A 26,169-nucleotide genomic window follows, 5' to 3' on the forward strand; every position below is an offset into this window, starting at 1 on the left:
GATGGACTCCTTTGAGAGCACGAGAAGTTTTGAGGCGAATGGAGCAACAGGACCCGGTGGCAAGGCATGCCCCTCCCTTGTGTGCACATGTGCTGCCTTGCTGATCCACAATTTTTGGCGATGAAACCCTAGAATAGCAATAAATGACTCAATAATAATAATAATTGAATTAATAAAAAAGTGTTGTCATCCATCATTAGGAAGATGGCATATCACTTTGAATCTTATGTGTGCGAAATAGGTGAAGATTCAAAGTGATAGTCCATCTTGTTAACAAGAGTGTAATGAATATCAAAGCTTATTGCATCTAGACTATCCCATGATTTAAACAGGTCATATTGCTTGTTTCTGGGCGAGGTGGGACTAACGTTTGATGGGAGCCTTATCTTTACTGAGAGCTACACTCGGCAATTGTTTCTGTTCTGAGAGCTGCGCTCGGTAACAGTATATTCAGATCATATTCTTAATAATGAACACATAAGCTTAATGTAATTGGACTATCGTACTATTTAAACATGTCTTTCTATTTTTTGGTAGGCGAGGTAAAACAAAATCTATGCCAAAACATTGCCGAGTGCTGCTCTCGGTAAAGACGTCAAACCATGATCGTGTCGTTATCCACCGCCGGATGTGCCACGTGGCAAAACTTTGCCATGCGAACGCTAGCTGTTTGACTCTCGGCAAATACTGCCTTTGCCGTGGCCTGTTTTCGCCAATACGTCGTGTTTGTCGAGATGCCTCTGTTGCTGAGGGTTCCTCTTGGCGTCTGTTACTTTGTCGAGTGCCCGTAATTTGGCTCTCGGCGAAGAGCCAGACACCCGCATATAACAAAATTTCAATAGTGAATAGAACACGAATCACCTCGTGAAATCAAACAACGGTTGTTTGCTCTGTAGATTCTTGTGCTTCACCGTAGTCATTTGGGTACCCTAACCCGTTACCCGAACTCGAACCGAACCGAATTAGCCAAATTTTCGGGTAATTCGGGTATCGGGTTAGGGTTTGATTCTCATTTCCTGGTTATTCGGTATTCATACTGTCCAAATTATTCGTACTATTATTACATTCTCATGTTACCCATACCAACTAAAATACCCATACTACCCGAAATACCCATACTATCAAAACTATTCATAACAAAAAATTGATGTGTGCTCCAAACATTTCAGGTTTTTTGGTTACCCGAATTACCCGAACCAAATTTGTGGATAATTTGGGTTCGGGTATTTTGTCTGGCAGAAAAAGTTTCGGTTTTCATTTTTAAGTACTCGAATTACCATAAACCAAAGTAACCGAACGACCGGGGTGACCTGTGCCGCTTGAAAAATCACTCTCTATATAGTAATCATCACCATGTGCACATTTCCCTCGAAAAGAAAACAGAGAAACATTACAGGAAAACTAAACCCATCCTTATTAGTTAGTCCCTCCATTTCTTTTTACTCTACATATAAATTTTGTTTGAAATCAAACTTCATCAAGATTGACAATATTATAGAAACAAATATCAACATTCACAATATCAAATGAATATCATTGGGTGCATACGGAATAAAGTTTTATATTGTATATCTTCAATATTATAGATGTTGATATGTTTAAATATAAATATGGTGAAATTTCATAAAGTTTGACTTAAGATACATTTTAGAGTGAGAAGAAACAGATGGAGTATTACACAGTCCCATACACTCAGTTCCAGGACAGGACAGAGTGTCCAGGGAGCTATGCTACTGTACTGTACTGTACTAACTGTACCTTCGATACATGCATGCCCGCTTACCTCGCCTCGCCACAAGCCCGATCGCTTATCGACGTTTCAGCTTCTGGTGTTGCTGCGACGGTGGTAGGATGGACTGCGAGCTCTGCAAAGCTCTGGTACCGCTGAGCTGAGACAGCAGCATCGCCGGCTGGGAGTTATGGTGCTCCCGCCCCGCGCGGTGGTAGTTTGGGCTGCGAGCTCCCGTGCTGAATTGCTGATACAATCTCGGGAGCTGAGAGATGTGGTCTGTTGCTGCGACGGTGGTACTTCGGGGCTGCGGGCTGAGAATTCTGGTGCTGTTCGGGCTGCGAGCTCCCGTGCTGAATTGTGATGCAATCTCGCGAGCTGAGGGATGTGGTCTGTTGCTGCGACGGTGGTAGTCCGGGCCTGCGGGCTGAGAACTCTGGTGCTGATGCTGCTGCTGCGATGATGGTAGCCCTAAGCTTCGGTGCTGCTGCTGTAACGGCGGTGGCGTGTACCGCGAGCTCCGTTGCTGCTGGGTCGACGACTCCTCGGACTGGAACCTCTGGTTCTGCTGCAACAGTCGTGAGCTCCGGCGTGGCTGCAACGGCGAAGTCGCCGGCTGCGAGCTCTGGTGCTGCTGTGACGACCCCGGCGTGGACAGGAAGCTCTGCTGGTGGCGCTCCGGAGCAGGGGAGGGTGCCGAGTGAGTCCCCTTGTTGGCGCGGCAGGCACGATGGCGAGCGGCGAACTGTTCCGCCAGGCCGAAGTCGGTGACGCAGGCGGTGATCTTCGCATCAACAGTTACGAATTTGTCGGCCGTCCAAGTACTGGTGATCAGCTTCTTGCCCCCGTCGACAAAGCCCCCCGGCTGCTGGGACTCGACGAGCTTGAGCGCCTCGTCGAGCACGGCCTTCAGCCTGTTGAGAAAGGGCTCTTTCATTGTCATCGTGCGGCCGCTGCCGCTGCTGGTCGTGCTCGCCGTGGAGGAGCCGTCGGGATTGTGGATGAGGTCGACGATGGCTTGTGCGCGGTCGGCGAGGTCAAGGCACCTCTTCTTGTTGTTCCGGGCCGTGACCGCCGCCTTTACTATCTCCTGCACCACGTTGGTGATCGCGCTCACCACGTCCATGATCGATCTCGAGTCTCGACGTACGTTGCTCGTGAGTTGTCGATCGTCTCGCTGAATGAAAAACTCACAGGTACAGGGCGACTTACCTACTGGATGAAGACTGCAGTCGATTTCGGCTAGCTTGTAGTACAGTATAAGCTTTTGATAACTTTGCCGACGATCAACTTGCGTTGCGTTATACTCCCTAGGCTACAATCGCCCGTTGTTTGTCGTGTGCAGACTTTGAAAAACGCGGTTACTAGATATGAGTGGTGGCGAAGAAGATGATGGGTAAGTGGGTCAGGGAAGGACGCGTCGCATGGTATTCGTCCACAAAAGGGATTACTGCTGGAATATTCCGAATAAGTAAAGTAAAACCGGCCAGCCGGCTGATCCTGAAAAAGGATCAGCCGCCTCAGCAACCGTCCATTCATCTTGATTAGGACTAATTAGGACCGCTTGATCCCCACCTGCCCATGTTTCCCGCAGGACCTTCACCACACGCGCGAAGTTACAAAAAGCACGCCCGTGCGTAGCCGGCCCGTAGCACCTGCCGTGACTCAAAACGTTGCAACGCAGCTTTCATTTCATGTAACTCTAACAACAACAAAGCAACTGCACCCACGTACCCGACAGCTCGTAGCAAAACCCCGATTAGATTAAAGCATGCTGCAACGTAGCACCCGACTACCCGAGTGACTCCGACAACAAGCAGCATACGGTGGTTGAAGAGCCGGCGATGCTCATCAGCGGCCGAGCAAACTTCACGAGAGTGGCAACTACATGGGTCGCACTGTCGTTTTCACCGCCGACGCACGATGTTGCCGCACTACCACTACCGGCGATACTCCATCTCAGCACAGGCGGCCATCGACTGCCCCGTCACGGTCACTATCGCAACTGATGTCGTTACAAAGTCAGCGATGCTCCATTGCAGCACCGATGACCGAGCAACATCGTTGGAGTTGCAGCACCATCGGCCGCCTTGTCGCGGTCACCTTTGCAACTGATGTCATCGCAGAACCGACGATGCTACATGGCAGCTCCGTCGACCGAGCAACATCATCAGAGTATCACCACCATCAGTCGCCCCACCGTGGTCACAGTTGCACCACGACATTGTCGTAGGACCGACGATGCTCCGTCGCAACACCGTTGCCGCACGCGATGCTCCCGTCGCAGCACGACGTCGTCGTAGGACCGGCGATGCTCCATCACAACACCATTGCCGCACGCGATGCTCACCTCGCAACACGACGTCGTCGTAGAACCGGCGATGCTCACCTCGCAACACGACGTCGTCGTAGAACCGGCGATGCTCCATCGCAGCACCGTCCCGCATGCGATGCTCCCCTCGCAGCATGGTGGCATTAAAGAGTCGTGGATGCTCCATCAAAGCACCGTTGCCGCACACGATGCTTCCCTCGCAGCACGATGGCACAGGAGAGCCGTCGATGCTCCACCGCAACACCGGCGGCTGCTTAGGATGCACCCATCATAGAGCGAGTGGCCCCGCGCGGAAGCTCCATGGCAGCACCCTTCATGTGCTTTACACCACCAATGGCGTGTGAAGCCGCAACACACGTCTGCTTGCAGCACTGACGACAACGACGACAGCTTACAACGGTGTGTCCTCCTCCTGTTTCCAGCAGTGTCGGTGGCCCTGGAGCACTAGATTGACCCATTGCAACAATCAAGCCCAGCTTTGTACCGTCGATGGCCTGGTTGGGCAGCAACGGAGCCTCAGTGATTCATCGTTGATCGATGGATGGACTTGGTGGCAGCCTACCGGTATTGTGGGCCTTGTGGCTAGTGCCTCATCTTTCAGCATTAACGCCGACGATGCTTCAATGCAACTCCAGCGATGCTTCAATGTCATCGATGCTTCATCACAAATTCACAATACACGCCATCCCTGCCGACGCCGGCAATGCTCTAATGCAACTCCGGCGATGATTCATCATAACATGCGCCACCCCCGCCGGCCCAGGCGATGCCCCAATGCAACTCCGGCAATGCTCCACCACAACATGCGCCAACCCCATTGTTCCAACGATGCCCCAATGCAACTCCGACGATGCTCCATCACGACAGTGTTGCTCCATCGCAGTGTGCGGCGACGGCCCGTGGCCGGGATGATAAGTAGCCAGGCCGCGTCCCTAGCTGCATCAGTGGTCGATGGTGGCTTGTTGCTGCTTCGTCGGTGGATGCTTCCATGCAGCGCACAACGATGACAGCGGTTTCTGCTATGCAGTGCACGACATGACGGCGGCGATAGACGCGGCGATGAAGCGTGTGGGCACCAAAACTGGATGCTGGTATGAAACGCACCCAAGCTGCGATGCTGGCCCGTCTACATATGCCGTTGTCGGGAATGGGAAGCAGGTGTTCCCTGCTCCGTCCCTTCGTAGCCGATGATGGCGGGTTGCTGCTTCAATGGAGAAGAGAAATGAAATTTCAGAGAAAGTACAAAGCACGCGAGGATAAACGTTGTGTGGTTGTTGAAGAAGATAAGATGAAGAGAGAAAAGCGATGCGTGAGTTTACAAAGGACACGTGGCGGAAAAAAGAGGCGACTTACGAGTCGTTTTTATCAGTCGGTTGAAAATAAGCAATTTCCTTCCTGTAACAGCTTTATTTTTGTTTTTTAGATGCACACCGCAAGGCTGTCTGCAACGTTAAATGCTCCACCACATTTTCCCCGTAGACGATCAACGGGAAATCCATTGCCGCCCCACACCGCAATTTTGCCTCCTATAAAGGATCAATACCCTTCTCCAGTTCTGTCCTTTCCCCGCCACGGTGCGTGACGCTGGAGCCGACTCCACTGACTCAAGAGTACAGTTAGAAAAGGCACGCCTAAGCGAGCGCTTAAGTGTGCCTTGACTCTAGACGATAGCAAAACGTCTAACGCATAACTATGCTTAATCTGCGTATAATTACGCATAAGCATGCGCTTTGGTTAGAAAAGTGTAAGGCGATGGAATGCATAATTAACGCCTAGCGCAAGACTCGGCAAAACCGCCGTAAGGGGTCATAGCGGCCGCTCCTTCCCTGCCCTATGCATCCAGCGACGTAGATGGCGATGCAGCAGCGGCAGGTGCTAATATGTCAGCGGTTCGAGGCGACGCAACAGCGGCAGCTCGACCACGATTGGCACGTAGCTCTATTTTTGGCACCAGAAGGCCAGCAGCACACACTAAGAGCATCTCTAGCAGATTCCGCATTTTTGCGAACCGCAAAAGCCGTTTATAGTTTGACGAAACGGGATTTTGCGGGTCGAAATCTTGCGCTGCAGAACAGAACCGTATATAAAACTGCATAATTTGAAGAAAAAAAATCATTCGCGGTGAAATTGCAACCATAGTTATTCAGAATTCATCACTTACTACATGATCATACATACTACATTCGATTATGCAACACTACTAGAGGGGGTAGAGGTAAGCTAACCCTACCGGAGCTCACCAGAGCTACTAACTACCCTACCGCTGTTAGAGCATATTTCTCCATATGTGGTTTTGGTAATTGATGACAATTCATATGGACTAATGGTTGCCTTAAGTTATATTTATAGGATTTGTCCATAGGCACTTCTTGAAATCCATCTGTTGGGTTCAAGGAGTTTATATGATGACCAAGATGGTATTCAAGGTATTATCCAAAGAATGGTCATAGAGACACAAGGTTGATCAAGATCGTCAGACAAAGAGTAAATCAAGATGATCAACACACAAAGCGTACAAGATATACCGAGAGGGATCAAGTGATCCCATGGTATGGTAAGCATTGTCCATTACGTGTTTGTGTACTAACCCATGGTCTTCGTGAGAGTTCTATGTGGGGGTTAGGTGTGTTTCCATGCGCTTGCGTCAAAAGGAAGATCTCATACAACCCATGAAGGATGACGTCAAGTGGTGATCGTCATCAAGATTGCGGTGTACAAGTTCAAGTGGATCAGCACGAATATATCATGCTTGAAGCTTGCCGTCCATTGTGGTGGCAATGGACTTGTGAAGATATGCTGAAGAGTGGCTCACCCACAGTGAGTATGGGGGAGCAATCAACTAGTCTTCATCAAGCCAACGCAATCAAGAAAGGTGGTACATCTTGAGGAAACCAAGGTCATCATCATCTAGCTCAAGAGGACGAGGTGCAAGGTGTAGGTTTGCCCTTGATAGGTTTTATAGTTTTAGGATAGATTGTCGTACTGTCAGGGGGGCTCTCAAGTGAGTAGCTTGATCGTATCGTTCGTTGAGAGCTCAAACAATTTGCATCCTTGCATCATACTTCTTGGTTCTTGTTTGATGTTTCTCTTTGTGAGTTTTAGAGATTATGGTCATCTTCATGACAAGCTCGAGTTCATCAAAAACGGAGTCCATATGCATCTTCTATGATGTTTTCGATGTTGGGAGTTTTTATTGGTCTTATTCGAAGAAGGGTTCTCACCATTTTCTTATGGGCCTTTTCTCACTTGCTTCTTATTTATATTTCTATCAAGATTGTGTTAGCCCATGTCGTTAGCTTTCCAACAAACTTGGTTTCGTTGAATTCGGAGTCCGTATGCGAAAGTTAGAGCAGTTTCAGTATCCAGCGGTAGTACTGCTCCTGGTGCCAGCTGTAGTACCGCTCCTGTAGCGGTAGTACCGTCCCCGGAGCAGTAGTACCGCCCCCGGAGCGGTAGTAATTTTTTACTACCTAGTAATTTTTTACTACCGCTCCCTAGCGGTAGTACCGCTCTAGGAGCAGTAGTACCGCTCCGGGTGGGCGGTAGTACCGCTTCGGGACGGTAGTACCTTTCTCTGAGCGGTTGTTCTCCGTTGGACTTTTTGCGAAGATTTTCTCTAGCGGTAGTACCGCCAGGGGCTAGCGGTAGTACCGCTCCTCCCTGAGCGGTAGTACCGCTGGGGACAGCGGTAGTAGCGCCGTGCTCGGGCTGTAAGTGGGGGTAACAGTCTGATTCTTTCCCCCACCATATAAAGGGGTCCTTCTTCCCCCTTGGTGTTTTCTTATCCGTTGAACTCATGTTCTACCCCCATTGTTGACCTTCTTAGAGCTTGCTTACTCTCAATCCCTCCAATGATTCTTGCTTGTTCTTGAGGGAAAAGAGAGAGGAGATCTAGATCCACATCTCCACCAATCACTTTCTCCTCTATGTGAGGGGAACCCCTTGGATCTAGATCTTGGAGTTCTTTGTGATCTCCTTGTTCTTCCTCTTATATTTCTCCATAGCTTTTGTTGTTGTGGAGGGATTTGAGTGTGACGGACTTGTCCACTTCATGTGTTCTTGCCATTGCATTAGTTGCGTCAGTTTGAGTTCTCCACGGTGATACGTGGAAGTGAAGTTTGAGAAGCTTATTACCTTTGGTACTTAGTACCCTAGATATTGTTCTTCGTGGATGCTTTGGCGTCCTAGAAGCTTGGTGGTGTCTCGGAGCTCAATCATTGTGGTGTAAAGGTCCGGACAAGCGTCGGGGTCTCCAATTAGGTTGTGGAGATTGCCCCGAGCAATTTGTACGGGTACTGGTGACCGCCCCCAAGGTTTTCCATTTGTACGGGTTCGGTGACCTCCCTCAAGGGTCCCTTAGTGGAATCACGGCATCTTGCATTGTGCGAGGGTGTGAGGAGATTACAGTGGCCTTAGTGGCATCTTGGCAAGCATTGTGCCTCCACACCGCTCCAACGGAGATTAGCATCCGCAAGGGTGTGAACTTCGGGATACATCATCGTCTCCGCGTGCCTCGGTTATCTCTTACCCGAACCCTTTACTTATGGACTTTACTTTGTGATAGCCATATTGTTTCTTGTCATATATCTTGCTATCACTTAGTTGTTTATCTTGCTTAGCATAAGTTGTTTGGTGCACATAGGTGAGCCTAGTTGTTTTAGGTTTTGTGCTTGTCATATTAAACGTTAGTTTCATTCCGCATTTGTTCAAGCCTAAACCTAATTATTTTAAAGCGCCTATTCACCCCCCCCCCCTCTAGGCGACATCCACGTCCTTTCAACCGCACTACGCAAAATCGAGCTCACCAGAGGTCGTGTGGTAGTAGATGCGGCAGCGGCCAGTCGTCGGAGGAGAGCTTGACGTAGATGCGCTCCTACGCAGTGGCTTCGCGGCGCCACTCCTCCACCTTGTTGTCGAAGGCAGGGGCCGACGCGACACCCTGCTCATAGAGCACGGTGTCGATCTCCTCGTCCCTCCAACGGTGCTGCTGGTTCGCTTCCACCTCCCCCGCGCTAGCAGCGCGAGCAAAAGGCTGCCCGCCTCCGCCGGGGGGAGGGAGTCCTCTCCGGTCTGACGACGCCCCCGGTACGTCGCTCCGGCCCCGCCTCGCCCTCTGGCTCCATCTTCACCGGTGGGAGCTCCTCTAGCTCCCTCTTCATCGGGGGGAGGGAGGAGCGCGAGTGTGAGCTCGACGCCTCAGAGGAGCTGTCAAAGAAGAGGCGGCCGCGCGCACGGGCGTATTCCTCTGTCTCACGACGGATGAGCGACGGCAACGATGTCAAGCACGACGTCGGATCTGACGCAACGTGCCCTCTCGGGGTCGTCGTTGCCACGACCATCGAAGTTGGCCATTTTGGAGCTGCTAGTTGGCATAATGAAGGCGCACGGTGGCGGATCTGAGGCGCCGGCGATGAGGTGTGTGGATTTTTCGCGGTGGTGGAGGGATAGGGTTTCGAGCCGAATCCAGCGACTGAACCCGCGGATATAGCGGTTGAAGGGTCACGTTTACGGGCCGCAAAAAAATCCAAGCCAGATCACATTTACAATATAGTCTGACACAAAAAACGGTCCAAATCTGTATAATCGGAATTTTACGGTTCCAACGATTATACGGTTCTGCTAGAGATGCTCTACTCGTGTGTGGATTACAGTTTCGTGTTTTGGTTAATTAGACGTTCACCTAGGTTTCCGTTCCATCAGTACATCGCATTGACGCCCACCATCACGCCACTCTGCTGTCTGTTGTCCCTGACACACTCTGTAGCTACGTACATACGTCTAGGACACAGTATTACAGATTTTCAACCTATCCGTATATGCCACTGAATATGTTGTAGCAGATATAGGGAGCATTTGGACCCTAGAGCCAAATCACCTCTCCCCATCTTCTATGACTAGTTAGTTATGTCATGTAGATGTAGAACAGTAGAACAGTAGAAGCCATAAGACAGCCGATGATCGAACTTAATGGCATTGCCGTGCGTTTACATACACCAAAAATCAACTGGGACTTCATGATCTACCTTGTAAAGTAAGTACTACAACTTCTCATGAATCATCCCCCTTCAGCTCCAGAGTCCACCTCTTTCTACTAGTGTACACTAAAAATGCCTTTAAATCATTGTAGCACGTTTATGTAGCTATTCTGTACCCAAGCTCTGAACTGAATGTTGATGCGCCGAACCGATTGGAGGATGCTGCCGTGTTCATAGCTCGCTTTTGCTTGATTTTGCAGGATTCTTCTTCCCCTTCCACCAATTCTTTACCACCTTGGACACCTTGCTCACATGCCCTTTCAGTTTCTTGCCGGTATCCTTGATCTGTTTCACGACCTGTTGCTTCAGGTCTTTCTTTTGCGGACCCTTGTTTTTTAGAATGTTTCCCTGGAAGGAGCAGAGGAAATACGATTAACCCTCGGCAGTTCAGTTCAAATGAACACATTCAGCTGAGAAGTTAGGGAGAACTGTGAGGAGCCAACCCTCGTACTGGGTTGGGTCAACCTATGTTAACATACCAAGTTCTTGGGTAAGTTATAATCCTCGTCTTCATCCTCATCTTCATCATCTTCATCACCTTCGACCCCAAAGTTGTTCTTCATCAAATCATCTCTAGAGTACATCTTCATGTTTGGGGCTCCCGGCATGCCCTGTCATCCACAATAGTGTGATGTAACAGTTGTATTTTCGTATATACTTAGATGTAGTTACACACATTACAGCTAAAATATCTACCTCCATTGATCTCATTATCTTCTCCATCTCAGCATCCTTTGATGGCTTTGCTGCAAAGGGTTCTCCAGGAACCCGGTCCTGCAATTTTTAAGTTTGATGTGTGTCAGAAATACATGGGAATATTTACTCCCAAAGCCTCACATCCAGATAAGAGTACTTCTTAGGAGCAGTCAACTAACTGCTGCAAGCAAAGCATCCAAACATGCATTATAATAGGGTCCTATATGATGCCCTGACTACATGGCTGAAGTTAATATTAGACACATTTTTCTTCTTCTTTTTATTACTTCTAGGAAGGGTTTCTTGTTATCTACTCCCTCCGTCTCAAAATTCTTGTCTTAGATTTGTCTAGAAATGAATGTATCTAAATACTAACACGTGACTAGATACATTTATATTTAGACAAATGTAAGACAAGAATTTTGGGACGGAGGGAGTATCTTATGAGGTATTTCAACAATGTACAACATGATGTAAATCAGATTATGCTCAATTAAGAGATATAAGACTAGTAGAACATCCTGATCCATATTCAAGCAATATCAAACTTTGCTGCTATTTCCTAAACGCAAATGCTGGAAATGAAGCCATCTACCAAACTCCCAGGTCATCGCCATAACTACTCAGTGGCAAGGCTTAAAGGGAGCTGTGAAGGGGAGACTGATCTTATGAAATTTCCTTGCTTAACTTGGGAACAAGAGGCTAATTTCACATTTAGCACACACTAAAGTAGTAAAACTAGATACTTGCTTAATATTCATAGATAATAACCTACTTAAGCGGGAATAAACCAGACGGGGAATGCTTACTTTTGGAACTGGTGGTGGATTCGCAGCACATGCTTTCGTTATATCTTTGCAGACAAACTTTATAAGCTGATCAACTGAAGGCTTATTTGTGTAGACAAACTCAGCAACATCGGTATCAGCATACCCCATCACCTGCAATGGATTTAGTGAAGTTAAGCACAACTTCACATAATTCATGAGTAGAACTAATGGTCTGCATATTGCTTCATGACTATCAAATTATTTGGGCACGATAATTCAACAAATCTGAACAATCGGCATAAACAAACTACTATTTATTCCAGATGACTACCATCATAATATCAATACTTGATAGTGAAGTTGAATTCATGAAAGATTATCACCTCTAAAGGAGAGCAAAATCTTATAGCATGTTCATAAGTTTTAGATAGTACAAACACATAATAAACAATATAAACATTGATCTTCACCTCCTGGCATGCACGCTCAATGGTCTTGCATTCAGAATTACAATGCCCTTCCTCATCTTGGTCCACAAGCTGCAAAATACTTACATGTATTAGAATTGGACGGATATGGTGTATTTGTGGTATCATAAACTAACTACAAATCTGTGACCAAGCAGAATTAAATGATCACTTTTATTTTAGCAGAAAGGCTTAAGTATAATCCATATTAATTCAGAAAGGTTCTATAAAGTATGCTTACTAAAGGTGACTTCTGTTTGGAACAAAAATTCCAACAATATCTCTAATGGGAAGAACTAGCTATATATGTATATAAACTATATAAGGGTCACATAACTCAGTTCAGAATAAGAAATACTTTCATTCGGATTGTTTGTGCTTGATTAGTGTCTAGTTGCTTTCGAACAAATTAGTTACTTGCTCTTTTGTTCCAATTGTGGTCTTTCAGTAACCAATGTATACGATCCGAATCACGCTATTTCACTGAGTTTGTTTGCACTTAGTGGTGGTGAAGCAGATTAAAGGATTTTGCAGCCTGGACCAGTGGCGTTGAACTTCCCAGTGGCCACTGGCCACAGCCAACCAGAGCAAGCAATTTTATTTTATTTTGAATAAAGAGAGCAAGCAATTTCGTCTCTGAAGATTTAGAAACGCATGAATCCGCCTCAGCTCCAGCAAATTTACCTCGAGCCTGTCGCCTTTCTCGACGATGTCGATCCGGAGCATCCAGTCCGCCTCCTGCTTCTTCAGGTTGCACACATTCTCCGCGATGTCGATGATCTCGATCTCCGGCACCTGCGCCCCGCACACAAACCCTCGACTCATCAGAATTCGCCCGCCGAACCATCCTCCGCGGGGGCAGCACTAGCAGAAGCAGAAGCAGAAGAGTCACGGTACCTTCTTGGAGGGCGGGAGGGCCTGCTGCTTGGCGGCGACCTGCGCGGAGATCTCCCGAGCGATCCGCTCGCAGACCTGGCACCGGATGTACGGCACGTCCTCCCGCCTCGCCGCCGTCGCCGGCTTCTTCTGCCCCGCCGCCCCCGCCGCGGGCGCGGCCAGGATGAGGAGCACGGCCGCCAGGGCCACCACCGCCGCCGCCACGGCGCTTGCCCTCGCCATCTCCGATGCAAATTGCTTCCTCTTCCCCCTCTGCAGCTCGGTCAGTGGCTGCAGAGACTTGAAGCGCTGGCCGGTGAGATCGCGGCCGTCGGTTGGCGCGCGGGGGCGCGTGATCGGACGGCACGGGACGCGTGACCGGCGCATGGCGGCGCCGGCCAATGGGAGAGAGGCACGTCGGACGCGTGACGTGGTTCGACGGAGGAGGACAGCGTGGTGCGTGACTCGGATGCCCGGCCGCTGTGGACCGTGGGCCGCCCAACGGCCCATGGAGAACCGACGTGGCCGGGCCCGGTCCGATCGACGGTAAACCGGCGCTCAGTGCGTTCGAGAAGAAAAAACAACAGCTACTCCACCTGCATCTTCTTCTTCGCCGCCGGCGATGCGGGGCCCGCGCCACCCCCAGTGCACGCCGGCCCACCAGGCGGGCGCCCTCCTCCTCGTCGCCGTCACCTTCCTCCTCACCCGCCTCCTCTCGGCCCCTCCCCCTCCACCGCCCTTCCCCACCCCCGGCCCCCGGCTGTCCGCCGCGGCCGACCACCTCCGCGTCTACGTCTACGCCGAGGACGAGGTCGACGGCCTGCGGGCGCTGCTACGCGGCCGCGACGGCGCCGTCTCCGCCGCCACCTGCCTCAAGGGCCAGTGGGGGACGCAGGTACGCGCGCTCCACACCATACGGATCTCACACCAGACCAAACCCGGTGCTGCACATGATATAGTACCTGATTGCTGCTGCTTACTACTCCATTGTTGCTCCTAGCTGCAAACCTGACCTCAGACCTCACTTGCCATGAATGTCTCACTGCTACAATATGTTTAAACCAATTTTAACTGATGCCGGTCAGTTTTCCATTTTCCTTGGTACGGTGATAGGTGAAGATCCACCAGCTTCTCCTCAGGTCAAGGTACAGGACACTGGACAAGGACGAAGCGAATCTCTTCTTTGTTCCCAGCTATGTCAAATGCGTTCGCATGACGGGAGGTCTCACCGACAAGGAAATCAATCAGACATATGTCAAGGTATATAAACCAATTGATCGCTTCACTCAGGTGTGTTTAAGTTTGCTAACCGCAAGTTCTCTTCTTAACTGTGCCGTTTTTCGTTCCCTGCAGGTTCTGAGTCAGATGCCATATTTCCGCAGATCGGGTGGGCGTGACCACATTTTCGTCTTCCCAAGGTACCGCTTGCTACTACTGCTTGAGCACCCAAAATCAAATCAGACGGATGGTCAGCATTTTGTTTTGGTTAAAGAACTGTTCCCTTGTACACCATGTAAGAACATTGTTGTTTTGTGGAGTATGTAGCGGTGCTGGAGCTCACCTGTTTCGCTCGTGGGCAACTTTTCTTAATCGGTCCATCATCCTCACTCCAGAGGTAGATAGCCAGTCATGCTGCTCTTCATATCTCCCCCTTTTTTTTCATTTCTAAGAATCGTGTCTAGTATAACTTATCAAAGTATTAGAAACTGCTTCCAGGACTGTCTTTCATGTTTTATGTATGTATGTAATATTAGAAGAATGCTCCCTGATTCAACAGTGGGACCAGAGCTCAGTTTGGGTTGTAAATGTGTATATACGTGTGATACAATTAGGGTACATGTTATATCTGATGTACACCTAGCGTATCTCGATCTGTCTGCTTGAATATAATCACATCGATGTTTTCCCAAATCCCAACATAAAAACTGGCATTTACGTCTGCTGGTCTAGTTTAATGTATATCATGAGATACCTGCAACATGTTTGAAGAGTTTGTGTAGGCAATTGACTTGGCTTTTACTGCTGCAGTATTGTCTTCGATATTACTCAACTTGCAGCCTACTTCTGACATCTTACATAGCGACTTGCATTCTCGTTTTAGGGTGACCGTACTGACAAGCGAGGTATAAGTGCATTTAATACATGGAAAGACATTATTATCCCGGGGAATGTGGATGATTCTATGGTGAAACCTGATGCTCGTGCTGTCCAACCAATTCCATTGACGAAAAGGAAGTATTTAGCAAACTTTCTTGGTCGTGCCCAGGGAAAAGTAGGCCGTCTTAAATTGGTGGAACTGGCAAAGCAGTATCCTGACAAGGTTTGTCTTTCTTTTGATATCCAAAAACCGTTGAACATGATATTAATCAGTATGGTTTCTGTGGGTTAAATTGAAAGTTGTTATGGCTACGTTAGGAAAAGTTATTATGGCAATGTTTGCAACGACATGATTCTGAATAAATAGGTATGTAGAAGATTAAAACCTTGATTTGCATTCTTATTGCTATTCCGCCATGCTCCATTGTCAAAAATTCACATTGCAAGACATCTAAGTTGGTCTTCTAGGGTGCTAGCCAGAGTATTTACTTATATACATATATACAAGGTTAATTGTGCTTGCAAAATTTATTAGGTTAGTTTCCTTTCTGTTTGACGAGGCTTATACATACTCTATCCAGACTGGATGTGCTTATGTTTTATGAGCAGCTGGAGTCTCCAGAACTGAAGTTGTCTGGGCCTGACAAATTGGGTAGGATTGATTACTTCAAACACCTGAGGAATGCAAAGTTTTGCCTAGCTCCTCGTGGGGAGTCTTCGTGGACACTTCGCTTTTATGAATCTTTCTTTGTGGTGAGCACTCCCCCCCTCCCCCCCTCCCCCCCCCCCCCCCTCTTAAAAAAAATGAGTGCGTACCTGCACCTAGTATCTGAGCCAGCTGTTCACAATTTTCAATTTCGATGACAGGAATGCGTGCCGGTTCTTTTATCAGACGAGGTTGAGCTCCCTTTCCAGAATGTGATTGACTACACCGAGATATCGATAAAATGGCCAGCGTCCAAGATCGGTCCTGAACTTTTCCAGTACCTTGAGTCGATACCAGGTACGTCCCTACATTTTTCTTCTGTCCTTTGTAATTACGCCATTATAGTCCTGTTGCAGCGAATATCAAAGTTTTGAACATTCACGCAGAGGAAAGAATCGAGGAGATGATTGCCCGTGGACGCGAGGTGAGATGCATGTGGGTGTACGCCCTGGACACGGAGCCCTGCTCCGCGATGACTGCCATCATGTGGGAGCTGCAGAGGAAGGTGAGGCGGTTCCACCAGTCCACAGAAACATTCTGGCTTCACAACAGGTCAATCGTTAACAGAGATTTGGTGGAGTTCCGGCAGTGGAGAACACCTGTTCCATTACCATAACCCTCCGTGTGTATCGGATTGATTGGTCAGATTTTTGGGTTGTATGGTGGTCGATGTTCGAGGTAGGCTGAGTGACTTTTCTTTCGGTCTATTCATTGTCGTCGTCACCCTTGAGGATGGATGCCACTTTTTTAAAGAGTTGTGTGTGCATACTGGCTGAGAACTGAGAAGTGCGTTCCATTGTTGCGTTGACAAAGTTGCAACGTTTTTGTCCATTTACTTTCCGAACATCGCATGGGTCTCGAGAAGAAGCTACTAGCTGACACATTTGTGTGATACACTGTGATCTGTATGACATATGCTTACCACAAGATAGGGCAAGGAACCATCGCCTGAGAGAACTAGTTTGCTCTGTTTGCAGTTCATACCTCAGTATCACATGAACAATTGTCTCTTATATCATTATGTTAAGAGTTAAGCAACTAAAAGATGAAGCAATATGCAGTTATGTACGCCACCTGAGTCTTCAATTGTGTGAAAACGAATCCACATCTCCAAAGGTCATGTCAGGGTGCCTGGCACATTACCAGAATATTCACTAAGTAAGAATCTTACCAACCATGGATCATCAAACCAAGGTTGCCATGCTGAAGATTGTCGACTCGCTCCACTTGGTGCATGAGATCTTAGATAATATATCCTGCACAGAACTTCTGAGGAGAAAGCAGAAAGCAGCTCAAAAAAAAAGTAGAAAGGATTTCCGAGCGACTGAACCTCGATCCGAAGGGTGGACTGGGGTTCCCGGTCCTGTAATTGAGAAGAATCTGAAGTCTCTTTGGCAACGCCAAAGGTGGAAGAGCTCATTGTTGAGATAAAAGAAGTAGAACAGGAAGCGGAAAGATGGAGATAGGCATGTGGGTTGGATGTAGAAGCTGGAAAAGCTTCCATTCAAGAACTAAAGCAAAAGGTAATCAAAGAGAAATAACTTGGACTTGAGCTTTACTAAAACAGTCCTCTTGAGGTTGAGGTCATGAGCTGCTTGGGCTGCCAATACTGATATATGACAATTGAGCATAGCGTCATTGAGAATTGATACAATATTCCTTCAAAGTAATTAGAACACAAAATTTCATGTGATAGACAGGCCCATCTTTTATTATTTTGAAGAATCGTAAGTTTGAAGTCCTTGAGTTAACTGCTCTGATAATACCTTTAATACTGCGTGATAACACACTCTCATTGAATCTCTAGTTTAGTACCTTTTCAGGCCTGTTGTTCTAGGCCATGGTTTATTGATAAGAATGGTAGGTTGTTACCAGGGACGGAAGCACTACAAATAAGGATATGACCAGGTTCTCACAATTTCCCTAGACTAGACATATCCCCTCCATGTTCCCCTATTTGTTTTCTGTAGGCATGCGCCTAAGATTTTGCAATAAGTTTATCTGGTCTTGTCACTACTCTATGGATCTAGATTGTCTGGCTATTGCAATCTGGAGAAGTCATTCAACTTCGAGCTCTTTTGATTGTGATAATTCAGGGAAAACATAATTCAGTGTTAAAACAGTATAGAGAAACAAGGATTTTGGACACGAATGGACAAGAAATTAAGATATTCTAGAGAACACTTAGAAAAATATGTATTTGAGAGTATTGATACTTACATGGGTTGGTTTTGTGCAATGCAGCAGCCTTGACTTATCCATTGACTTGTAGCCTGACACTCATATGTTATGTCAAAATTCCCCTTGGTTCTCTCAGGCCCTGGGTTCTCTTACATTCTCTGCTTCAACCATACTGCATCAAGATGGTGTGGAAACTACTAATATGTAGGAGGTGTCCACTTTGAAGGACCCATCCTTCCTTTATTTCCACATGGGTTACCCATTTAGGAAATAAGACAGGACAAACAGAAAACCATTTTTTTTCTTTAATTTCCATCACATAAGAAGAATGAACTCTTTTACGACTTATAAACATATATTGCATAAATTTCCATTGAAATCTTAACAATGTTGTTCCTTAAAACAGTCATAACAACAAAAGACTAACTCAATGTATTGGGGATTCATTTTTTTCCTATACAATAACAACAACAACAAACAACAACAACCAAGCCTTTCAGTCCCAAACAAGTTGGGGTAGGCTAGAGTTGAAACCCATAAGATCTCGAAACCAAGTCATAGCTCTGGAACGTGGATAGCTAACTTCCACGCACCCCTGTCCATGGCTAAGTTTTTTCCTATACAATAAGGTTACATTTTTTTCCTTGATATAACAACAAGATAACATCTAAACCAATTTATTCAACGAAAATAAAACTCTGAGATATAAGGTTGCAAGTCTGACTAGAAGTTGGAATGGGTGCAGTAGAAATTTCATGGAATCAAATGGCAAATCCGGCTCTAGTGAACTTCAGAAGGACAACCCTAGATCGAATCCGTCTCTAGTGAACTTCAGAAGGAGTACCAATAAACATTAAAAACTAGAGGAAATTGCTTATTTGCCATCAAGCAAGCACACTTTGTTTATATGCGATCACAGAAACACGAGTTTTTGCCACGCCATGACGGTGATATAACAGAAAAAGGGTATCAAATCTGCACGGTGTAAGCAGTACATGGTATGGTGTAAGCCCAGGTGCTTGCAAAATTGTAGGGTGAAAGCACTAAGCAGTAGATGCTAATAGAATCAGCCTGTGTGCTTGCAAAATTGTGACTAGAACATCAACCATGTATTTCATTCATACAAATTGTCATTTGGCCTTCTTCCCTGATGGCATTGAAGTAACAGAAGGCAATTGCCTCTTCTTGCTACAAGCACTGGTTCTACCTTGAGGCTCACCGCTATCATCGTCGCTCGCCTCATTCATCTCCTGAGTGTTTGCTTTCTCCTCCTCCGCTGACTTCCTCTTCTGCGCATTCACCTTTCCAAGCAACCTCCTCTCCACCGGATCAGTGGGAGCTGCCCGCTTCGCATTAGGCGCCACTCTCGCACCAAGACCAAGCCTACAATAAATTTGTCAGCTTATTGATACAAATTATCCAGGAATGAGTGCTAGCAAGAAGGCACCGATGAATTATACCCTGAAGGCCGACCCTCGAAATCCTTATCGTTCAGTTCATCCGGCTCCAGCGCACTCATCCTGTCCACCCATGTCTGGGCCTGAGAATGACAGGTGAAATGGATAGGTATGACACAACTACACCAAAGTACCAAGCACTCAACAAATACAACAACAAAAGGAAGAACGATACTGCATCAATTTTCATGGCCGCGGCGTCGGTTGACTGGAAGGCATGATGATTGCCCAAAGCAGAGCAAAAGCACTGCACTTCTATATGCACCTAACCTAAGCACAGAGGACTGAATCTAACCCCCTTTTAGATAGGAGGAAAACATGAACAGGGAGGGAAGGGTAACGAGGAGGAGGAGGAACCGAGGCGCGGTGGAACGGCGGAGCTCACCAGCTTGAGCGCCTTGTTGAGCGTGACCACCTTGGGCAGCGGCGCCTTCTTCTCCGGCGGCGGCGGCTTCTTCTTCTCCGACGGCTGCTCGGTCCCCATCACCGGCGGAGGTGGATTGGAGACGAGGGGCGGCGAAGCAGGCTCGGGTGGGGGGCTAGCAGGGACTGGTCGCCGACGTAGCGTGGGCGCGAGGATCCGCAAGAGTGTGAGGAAGAGCCGGTGGCGGCGGCGGCGGCGACGAACCGGCGACCAGGAGATTAGTTTTTTTAGGCAAGGCGACCAGGAGATCGATCACCCGCCCTGTTCTATCGGCAAGTGTAATTTTTGGGCCTTAGCAGCCCAACAGGCTACATCATAGGCTTGCTTCGCAGGATAAGTGTGATACATGCCACAACTCATCTTGTGCCATCTCTAGCAGCAAAAGTTGGAGAACCCTTAGCAACCTAAAACAAGACATCGAATAAACAGGGATGGCTTGGGTCACCGATTTGATAAGGACTTCCTTCCCTGCTGTCGAGAAAGTTGGAGAAGTTCTATATGCTAAACCCCAATCACAAGTTTTTGCGGGCAATTTCCATCTTGTCTGGTTCTGGATCAATGTCAATAAGCCGCTGAAGACTTTTTTTATTTTTTTATTTTTCGGCCTTAGCCTCATCCCACCCGAACTCCAAAGTAACAGCCCAACAAGCCACGCCATAGGCCTGCTTCACGGGATAATTGGACAAATCCTATTTGACACTAAGTGCATTTTTTTAACCGATGCCTGCATCGTTCAGTCATGGGCCCGCCTAGTGGGAGGGATGTTTTTTGGTTTTGTGTAGTTTTCGAAAACTTTCTAGATGTGTATTTTTTTATTTAGGTTCTTTTAGGACTGTTTTTTTTTTGGTTTTTTCACTTTTTTTGGCATTTAGATGTTTTTTGGAGTTTCTTGGATTTCGGTTTTCGCCTGTTTTTCATGGACTTCTAGGTTTCTTGGGAAAAAAACATATGTGCTTTCATACAAAGTATACATTTACTTCACGAGGAAGCACGGTTTACTTCCATAAGAAGAGAAAAATAATTATACTTTCATGAGAAGATTTGTCTGCGAGAACTACAACTGTGTTTCTCGAGATAAAAAATACTTGCTCGAGAAAGACAACTTTGCTTTTGGAGAAAAAATGCGCATTTGCTTCAGCGTGATGTGCTTCTCTGAAAAGAAACATAGCATGTGCTTACAAATGAAAATAAAAACCACAACCGAGCTTCTAGGTTCTGGTTATTTCTTCCTCTCTTAGTATTATTTTTGAAAACCGGATTTCTTTTTTTTCTATTCATTTTTGTATTTTGTTTTTTCTTCTATTTTTTGTTCTTTTCATGAAAAAAGTTTGTCAAAATATGTTAATATTAACATTGGACGTAGTTTTGAAGATATTAAAGCAAAAATTTCAACGGTGAAAATGGTTCGGTATTTGATGCATAATTTAAAAGATAAAACGCTTTGAAGAAACAAACCTATAGAAAAAAGAGAACTCCCACGTTGCGACAAGTGGAGCACATAGAGTACCGGCGTACCGCACTATAAATTGGAGAAGGTAGGGGAGTGACATTCGCAAGCGGTACCATTTAACTAGTGATTCCGGACTTTCACATACTTTTGTTACATGGCTCACACCCAAAATGGGCCGGCCCATTTACTGTTTTTATAGGTTTATACAAACCTTCCCAAAAAGGTCCCGATATTTTTTTGTTTTGCAAATTACTGTACCTTTCCAAAATTTTCTGAATTTCCCCAAATTTATGAACATTTTTTCAAATTTTGTGAACTTCAAAAAAATTGTTTTCAAGTAGTGAAATTTTTCAAATTCATGAATGTTTTCCTAATTTATGAACTTCTTCCAAATTTTCTGATTTGTTTCAAATTTGTGAATTTCTTCAAATTATGAACTTGTTCCAGTTGTGTGTTTTTCCAAATTCATGAAAAAAATTTAATTCATGATTTTTTCAGATTTATGAAGTTTGTGAAACTAATGAACTATTTTCAAATCCATAAAAAATATATTTCCTTGAGTTTTTCAAAACTAGAAAATACAATTGATTGTTTTGGGAAAGTTGACCAGCCACAGGTGAACTAGCATGGGGGCTTGAGCATGTTGGAGCTAGAGTGTGGTGAGTTACTGGATCGCGGCCTAGCAGGGCACACCCCTATGGCTATAGGAACACTTTGGGCGCTTATGGCGCTGGTTAGGATGTCTCATTGAGGCATCCTATTCCATGCTTATGGTGCGGGATAGGAACGGTAACACCCACCATGACATCAGTGGGGCGTGTTTCAATTAGTCGTTCCCCTTTTGCATGTCCCCGGTTGCAACTCCATCACCAACATGCAATTGGGGGAAGGGGGCGCCTTTTCCCCAATAGCAAATTCATCCTTGATACGTAACTGGGCCTGACTAATTTTTGGTCACATTTATAAGTCCAGACTCGACATACAACTAGGGATCAACTATTTTGTGCAAGTTGCAACTCCACCTCCAACATGAAATTCTGAACCCCACATTTCATCTTTGCAGGTGCAAGTCCACCTTCGACACACAACTAGAGCCCAATCCATTGTTTTTAGTTGCAATGCCAACTACAACACTCACACGCAATCGGGGGATACACTTTTTTTTCCAAGTTACAAGTCCATTCCTGATAAGCAACTGGGGGGCACCAATTATTTACGGTTGCACCTCCACCCTCGATACGCAACTAGTGTCCACCCTAGTTTTATTTCACTAGCAAGTCCATCCTTGACATGCAAATGCATGCCCGCAAGAAGACATCAATTAGTGATGAATGGTCATGAATATATATTTTTCTTCAATTGTTTTGTCTGTGTGCAAAATATTTTGAAATTTCCCATATTGAATAACATGATAGTGTTCATCTTTTAGGATGTTTTCAATTTTTTCTGAAAATTTTAACTGTTTGGCTACATTTTGACGCAAAATGGTCCTAAATATGTATATTCAATTTAATTTTATCTGTTTAGCAAAGCATTTTTGGAACTTTCCCAAATCGAATGAGATAGTAGTGGTCAGTTTTGAGGATTTTTTAAAAAATCCAGAAACTCTCATATTAGACAAAAAATAATCCAAACAGTGCTAAATATTTATTTTTTCTCTAATATTTTATTTGTTTGGGAAAAAAATTGAACTTTCCTACATGGGATATCAGTTTAGTGTTCATGCTTGAAAATGTTTTCAATTTTCTATGGAAACTTTCAAATTTTGACCCTAATTGGTCATGTGGTGTATTTTCCTTGTATATTTTTAATCTGTTTGGGAAAACGTTTTGAAACCTTCCCATATCAAATATAGTGGTAGTGGCTAGTTTTTGGGATTTCTATCAAATATTTCTGGGTACGTTCATATTTCGGGTGCGTGGAGGGGTGACTAGGATGCTGACTAGGCACCAGCCAAAACAGGGGTGAAATCGGTTTGACCATAGATAGGCTTGATTTTTGTTTGGTTTCGAAAGTTTGTCGTTCTAGACGGTTTTACAGCTTAAAATTATGGAAAAGGTTTTCATTCAGCCCGACTGATTATAGCTCTCACGTCCACCACACCCTTTGTTGTCCGATCGGCCCAGAGCTACGTGTCCGATCAACCGAGCCTAGTACTTGTGTATCGTGACGCACGAGCGACGCTAGACGTACATACAGTTTTTACGAAAATTTACGGGAAGGATTAGGTGGGCTAAGATGATGGGGGCTGCTACGCATCCGCCGATAGATGAATTGAAAACATCATCCACCTCCTTTACCGTTGGATTGTGACACAAACAGCTGTCAGATCTCTCCTAAGGTGCACGTCGCAAAATGCAACAAGATAGATGTTGTGTAGCTTGCTATGCAACAACAACTTTGTTGCGAAACCATTGAAGTGTTGGACTCTGTTGTGTCTGCAACAAACATCTTCTTGCAGAAACATTTACAAAATGGAGACGGTGTTGCAGAATTTTTTGTTCTCGTCTTTACTTTTTTGGCAACGTAGATGATGTTGCGGGAAGATTTTTGCAACAAAGGTGGCGTTGCAGAAAAAATACGTCTAAAGTTTTTTTACAACATAGATGATGTTGCTAGAGGATTTTCGCAACATGAACGATGTTGCAGAATTCAAGCAACCTCTGCATGAGCACGTTGCTGGCTACCCGTGACCGGAACGAGAGACGGCGGAGAGAGATCAGAGAGAAGACAGGGTCCGTTTTGAATTAGAACGAGCGACTCCGGTCAGATAAGGTAGAAAGATGTAGTGCGGTGCATGGGTCCAGAAGGGACACGCATTGCGCGCTAGAGGCGACGGATGCCTCGAACTGAATCCGCCGGCTGACCAGGATGTTTTCCCTAAGATGATCGAAAGAAATAAGGGCGAGTGGGCCGGCATCCTTGAGAATCAGGGGCGACGGAGATCAGCTAACGAAGGAGTCCGTAAACCCCCCGCATTACTCCGTGTGTTTAGAATTTTCGGGGACGCACAGGGTGTCTAGGTTTTTCACGTCTACAGAGACAACTTTGTTGCAAAAAAAATCTAAAAATGCTTCCGCAACATGATCTTTGTTGCGGAAAATATACTATAACAAACTCTATTGTAAAAAAGTCTACGGGTGTTTCCGCAACACAATCCTTGTTGCAGAAAAAAAATTCTATAACAATTCTATTGCAAAAAAATCTACATGCGCTTTCGCAACATGCTTTCTGTGGCAAAAAAAATGTAACATAATCTATGTTGCAAAAGCCCGGTGAGCCACTTTTGAAAGCTATATCTGGGGTTAGCGCACCGGCCGATCTTTTGATCGGCTCGCAGACGCGTAGCAACGGCCTAAAATTATTTCTTTGACTTTGGTTAAAATTCAGGTTGTAATATGGACTTATCCCAAGTTTATACTATCATATTTACACGCGTGGTATGCGTGAGATGCAAATCCACGTGTCTCCGCTGTCCGCACTGATAGATCGATGTTGTAAAGTGTAAAGACGAGAGAAGAGAATCAAATGATGGAACCGTTGCTTTCATTGATGGATTGAGAGTATATATACCCCTGGTACAAGGCAGTTACAAAGAGGTAGTTGCTACAAGTAGCAACCGACATAGCAGGGATTAACCCTTTAATTAATCTAATTAATTTATTTCTAACACTCCCCCTAATCACTGCTTGTCTTGGATATTTATTATCTTGATGAAGACTCCTCTTTGTATGTGTCTTTGAGAATGTCCATCATCTTCGTGAAAGCCTTTGTATAGTCTTGAAAGTCTCCCCCAAAAACCCTGTGGGAAAAAATATGAGGAAAATAGTGTAGATATGTTGCTAAAACTCCTTTAAACCCGGTGAGAAAATAATAAGGAGAAAATAGTGCAACATATAATGATTATTGTCTCTTGATAACTCAATCAAGAAAACCTTTGAAGAAGGAGAAAAATCAATTGTGAGTTTAGAGAACAATTAATATGTCTTAAATACTTCCTTTAAAAACCCAATAGGGAAAATAGAAAGTATGGCATATGATTTTTGATAATATATTGCCTCATTAAAAACCTTTTTATGAGAAAACTGATGCAAAACTCATAAAGGAAAATAGTACAATAATTATTATCTGGTGATAATTAATGGTTTATGATTCTAGGAGTTTCTCCCCCTGAAATTTGCAAATCTCGAAAACGTCTCATACCAATTCCATGAATATATTTCTGGAATGTTGAATTTGGTAAAGACTTTGTGAACAAATCTGCTAGATTGTCACATGATTTGGTTTGCAAAATATCAATTTCTCCATCCTTCTGTAATGCATGAGGATAGAATAACTTAGGAGAAATGTGTTTTGCGATATTACTTTTCAGATAACCCATTTGCATTTGAGCAATGCAGGCCGCATTATCTTCATATATAATAGTTGGTGATCCTAACGAACCAACACCACATGAAGTTTGAATATGGTTAATCATCCTGCGAAGCCATACACATTCTTTAGATGCTTCAAATAATGCAATAATTTCAGAATGATTAGTGGAAGTTGCTACGAGAGTCTGTTTTGTTGACTTCCATGAAAAAGCAGTTCCACCATATAAGAATACGAAGCCTGTCTGTGACCTGGCATTGTGAGGATCAGATAGATAGCCAGCATCAGTATATCCTACCATAGTCATATCTTGATTTTTCTGATAGAATAAGCCAAGATCTTTTGTGCCATGTAAATATCTAAGGATATTCTTTACTCCCGTCCAATGACGTTTTGTTGGAGCAGCGCTATGTCTAGCTAGTAAATTTACCACAAATGCAATATCAGGCCTGGTGCAATTTGCAAGGTACATTAGCGCACCAATGGCACTAAGATACGGGAACTCAGGTCCTAATATCTCTTCATCATCATCCCGAGGTCTAAAAGGATCTTTATTCATATCAAGGGATCTGACAACC

General features: G+C 45.6%; 4 protein-coding genes across 4 annotated transcripts; 1 reads left to right on the forward strand and 3 right to left on the reverse strand.

Annotated features, from left to right (window-relative positions):
* Positions 1 to 1,546: 1,546 nt before the first annotated feature.
* Positions 1,547 to 3,080, reverse strand: LOC123410472. The gene has a single exon (XM_045103418.1). The coding sequence runs from the start codon at positions 2,853 to 2,855 to the stop codon at positions 1,809 to 1,811; it is 1,047 nt and encodes a 348-aa protein (XP_044959353.1). The 5' UTR covers positions 2,856 to 3,080; the 3' UTR covers positions 1,547 to 1,808.
* Positions 3,081 to 10,016: 6,936 nt separating this feature from the next.
* Positions 10,017 to 13,430, reverse strand: LOC123413620. The gene is made up of 7 exons (XM_045106558.1): positions 12,927 to 13,430; positions 12,714 to 12,824; positions 12,033 to 12,101; positions 11,602 to 11,733; positions 10,793 to 10,870; positions 10,576 to 10,707; positions 10,017 to 10,444 (listed from the first exon to the last, which is right to left on the reverse strand). The coding sequence occupies exons 1-7, from the start codon at positions 13,413 to 13,415 to the stop codon at positions 10,268 to 10,270; spliced, it is 1,188 nt and encodes a 395-aa protein (XP_044962493.1). The 5' UTR covers positions 13,416 to 13,430; the 3' UTR covers positions 10,017 to 10,267.
* Positions 13,431 to 13,463: 33 nt separating this feature from the next.
* LOC123413619 (probable glucuronosyltransferase Os03g0107900) lies at positions 13,464 to 16,552 on the forward strand. The gene is made up of 8 exons (XM_045106557.1): positions 13,464 to 13,800; positions 14,019 to 14,165; positions 14,259 to 14,323; positions 14,451 to 14,520; positions 15,007 to 15,225; positions 15,612 to 15,755; positions 15,870 to 16,005; positions 16,095 to 16,552. Exons 1-8 carry the CDS (start codon positions 13,528 to 13,530, stop codon positions 16,322 to 16,324), a joined length of 1,284 nt encoding a protein of 427 aa, XP_044962492.1. The 5' UTR covers positions 13,464 to 13,527; the 3' UTR covers positions 16,325 to 16,552.
* A 2,198-nt stretch (positions 16,553 to 18,750) lies between these two features.
* On the reverse strand, positions 18,751 to 20,016 carry LOC123407771. The gene is made up of 3 exons (XM_045100979.1): positions 19,732 to 20,016; positions 19,350 to 19,429; positions 18,751 to 19,272 (listed from the first exon to the last, which is right to left on the reverse strand). Exons 1-3 carry the CDS (start codon positions 19,828 to 19,830, stop codon positions 19,020 to 19,022), a joined length of 432 nt encoding a protein of 143 aa, XP_044956914.1. The 5' UTR covers positions 19,831 to 20,016; the 3' UTR covers positions 18,751 to 19,019.
* Positions 20,017 to 26,169: the final 6,153 nt, after the last annotated feature.

Source organism: Hordeum vulgare, chromosome 7H (assembly GCF_904849725.1).
Source record: "Hordeum vulgare subsp. vulgare chromosome 7H, MorexV3_pseudomolecules_assembly, whole genome shotgun sequence".
Lineage (NCBI taxonomy): Eukaryota > Viridiplantae > Streptophyta > Magnoliopsida > Poales > Poaceae > Hordeum > Hordeum vulgare.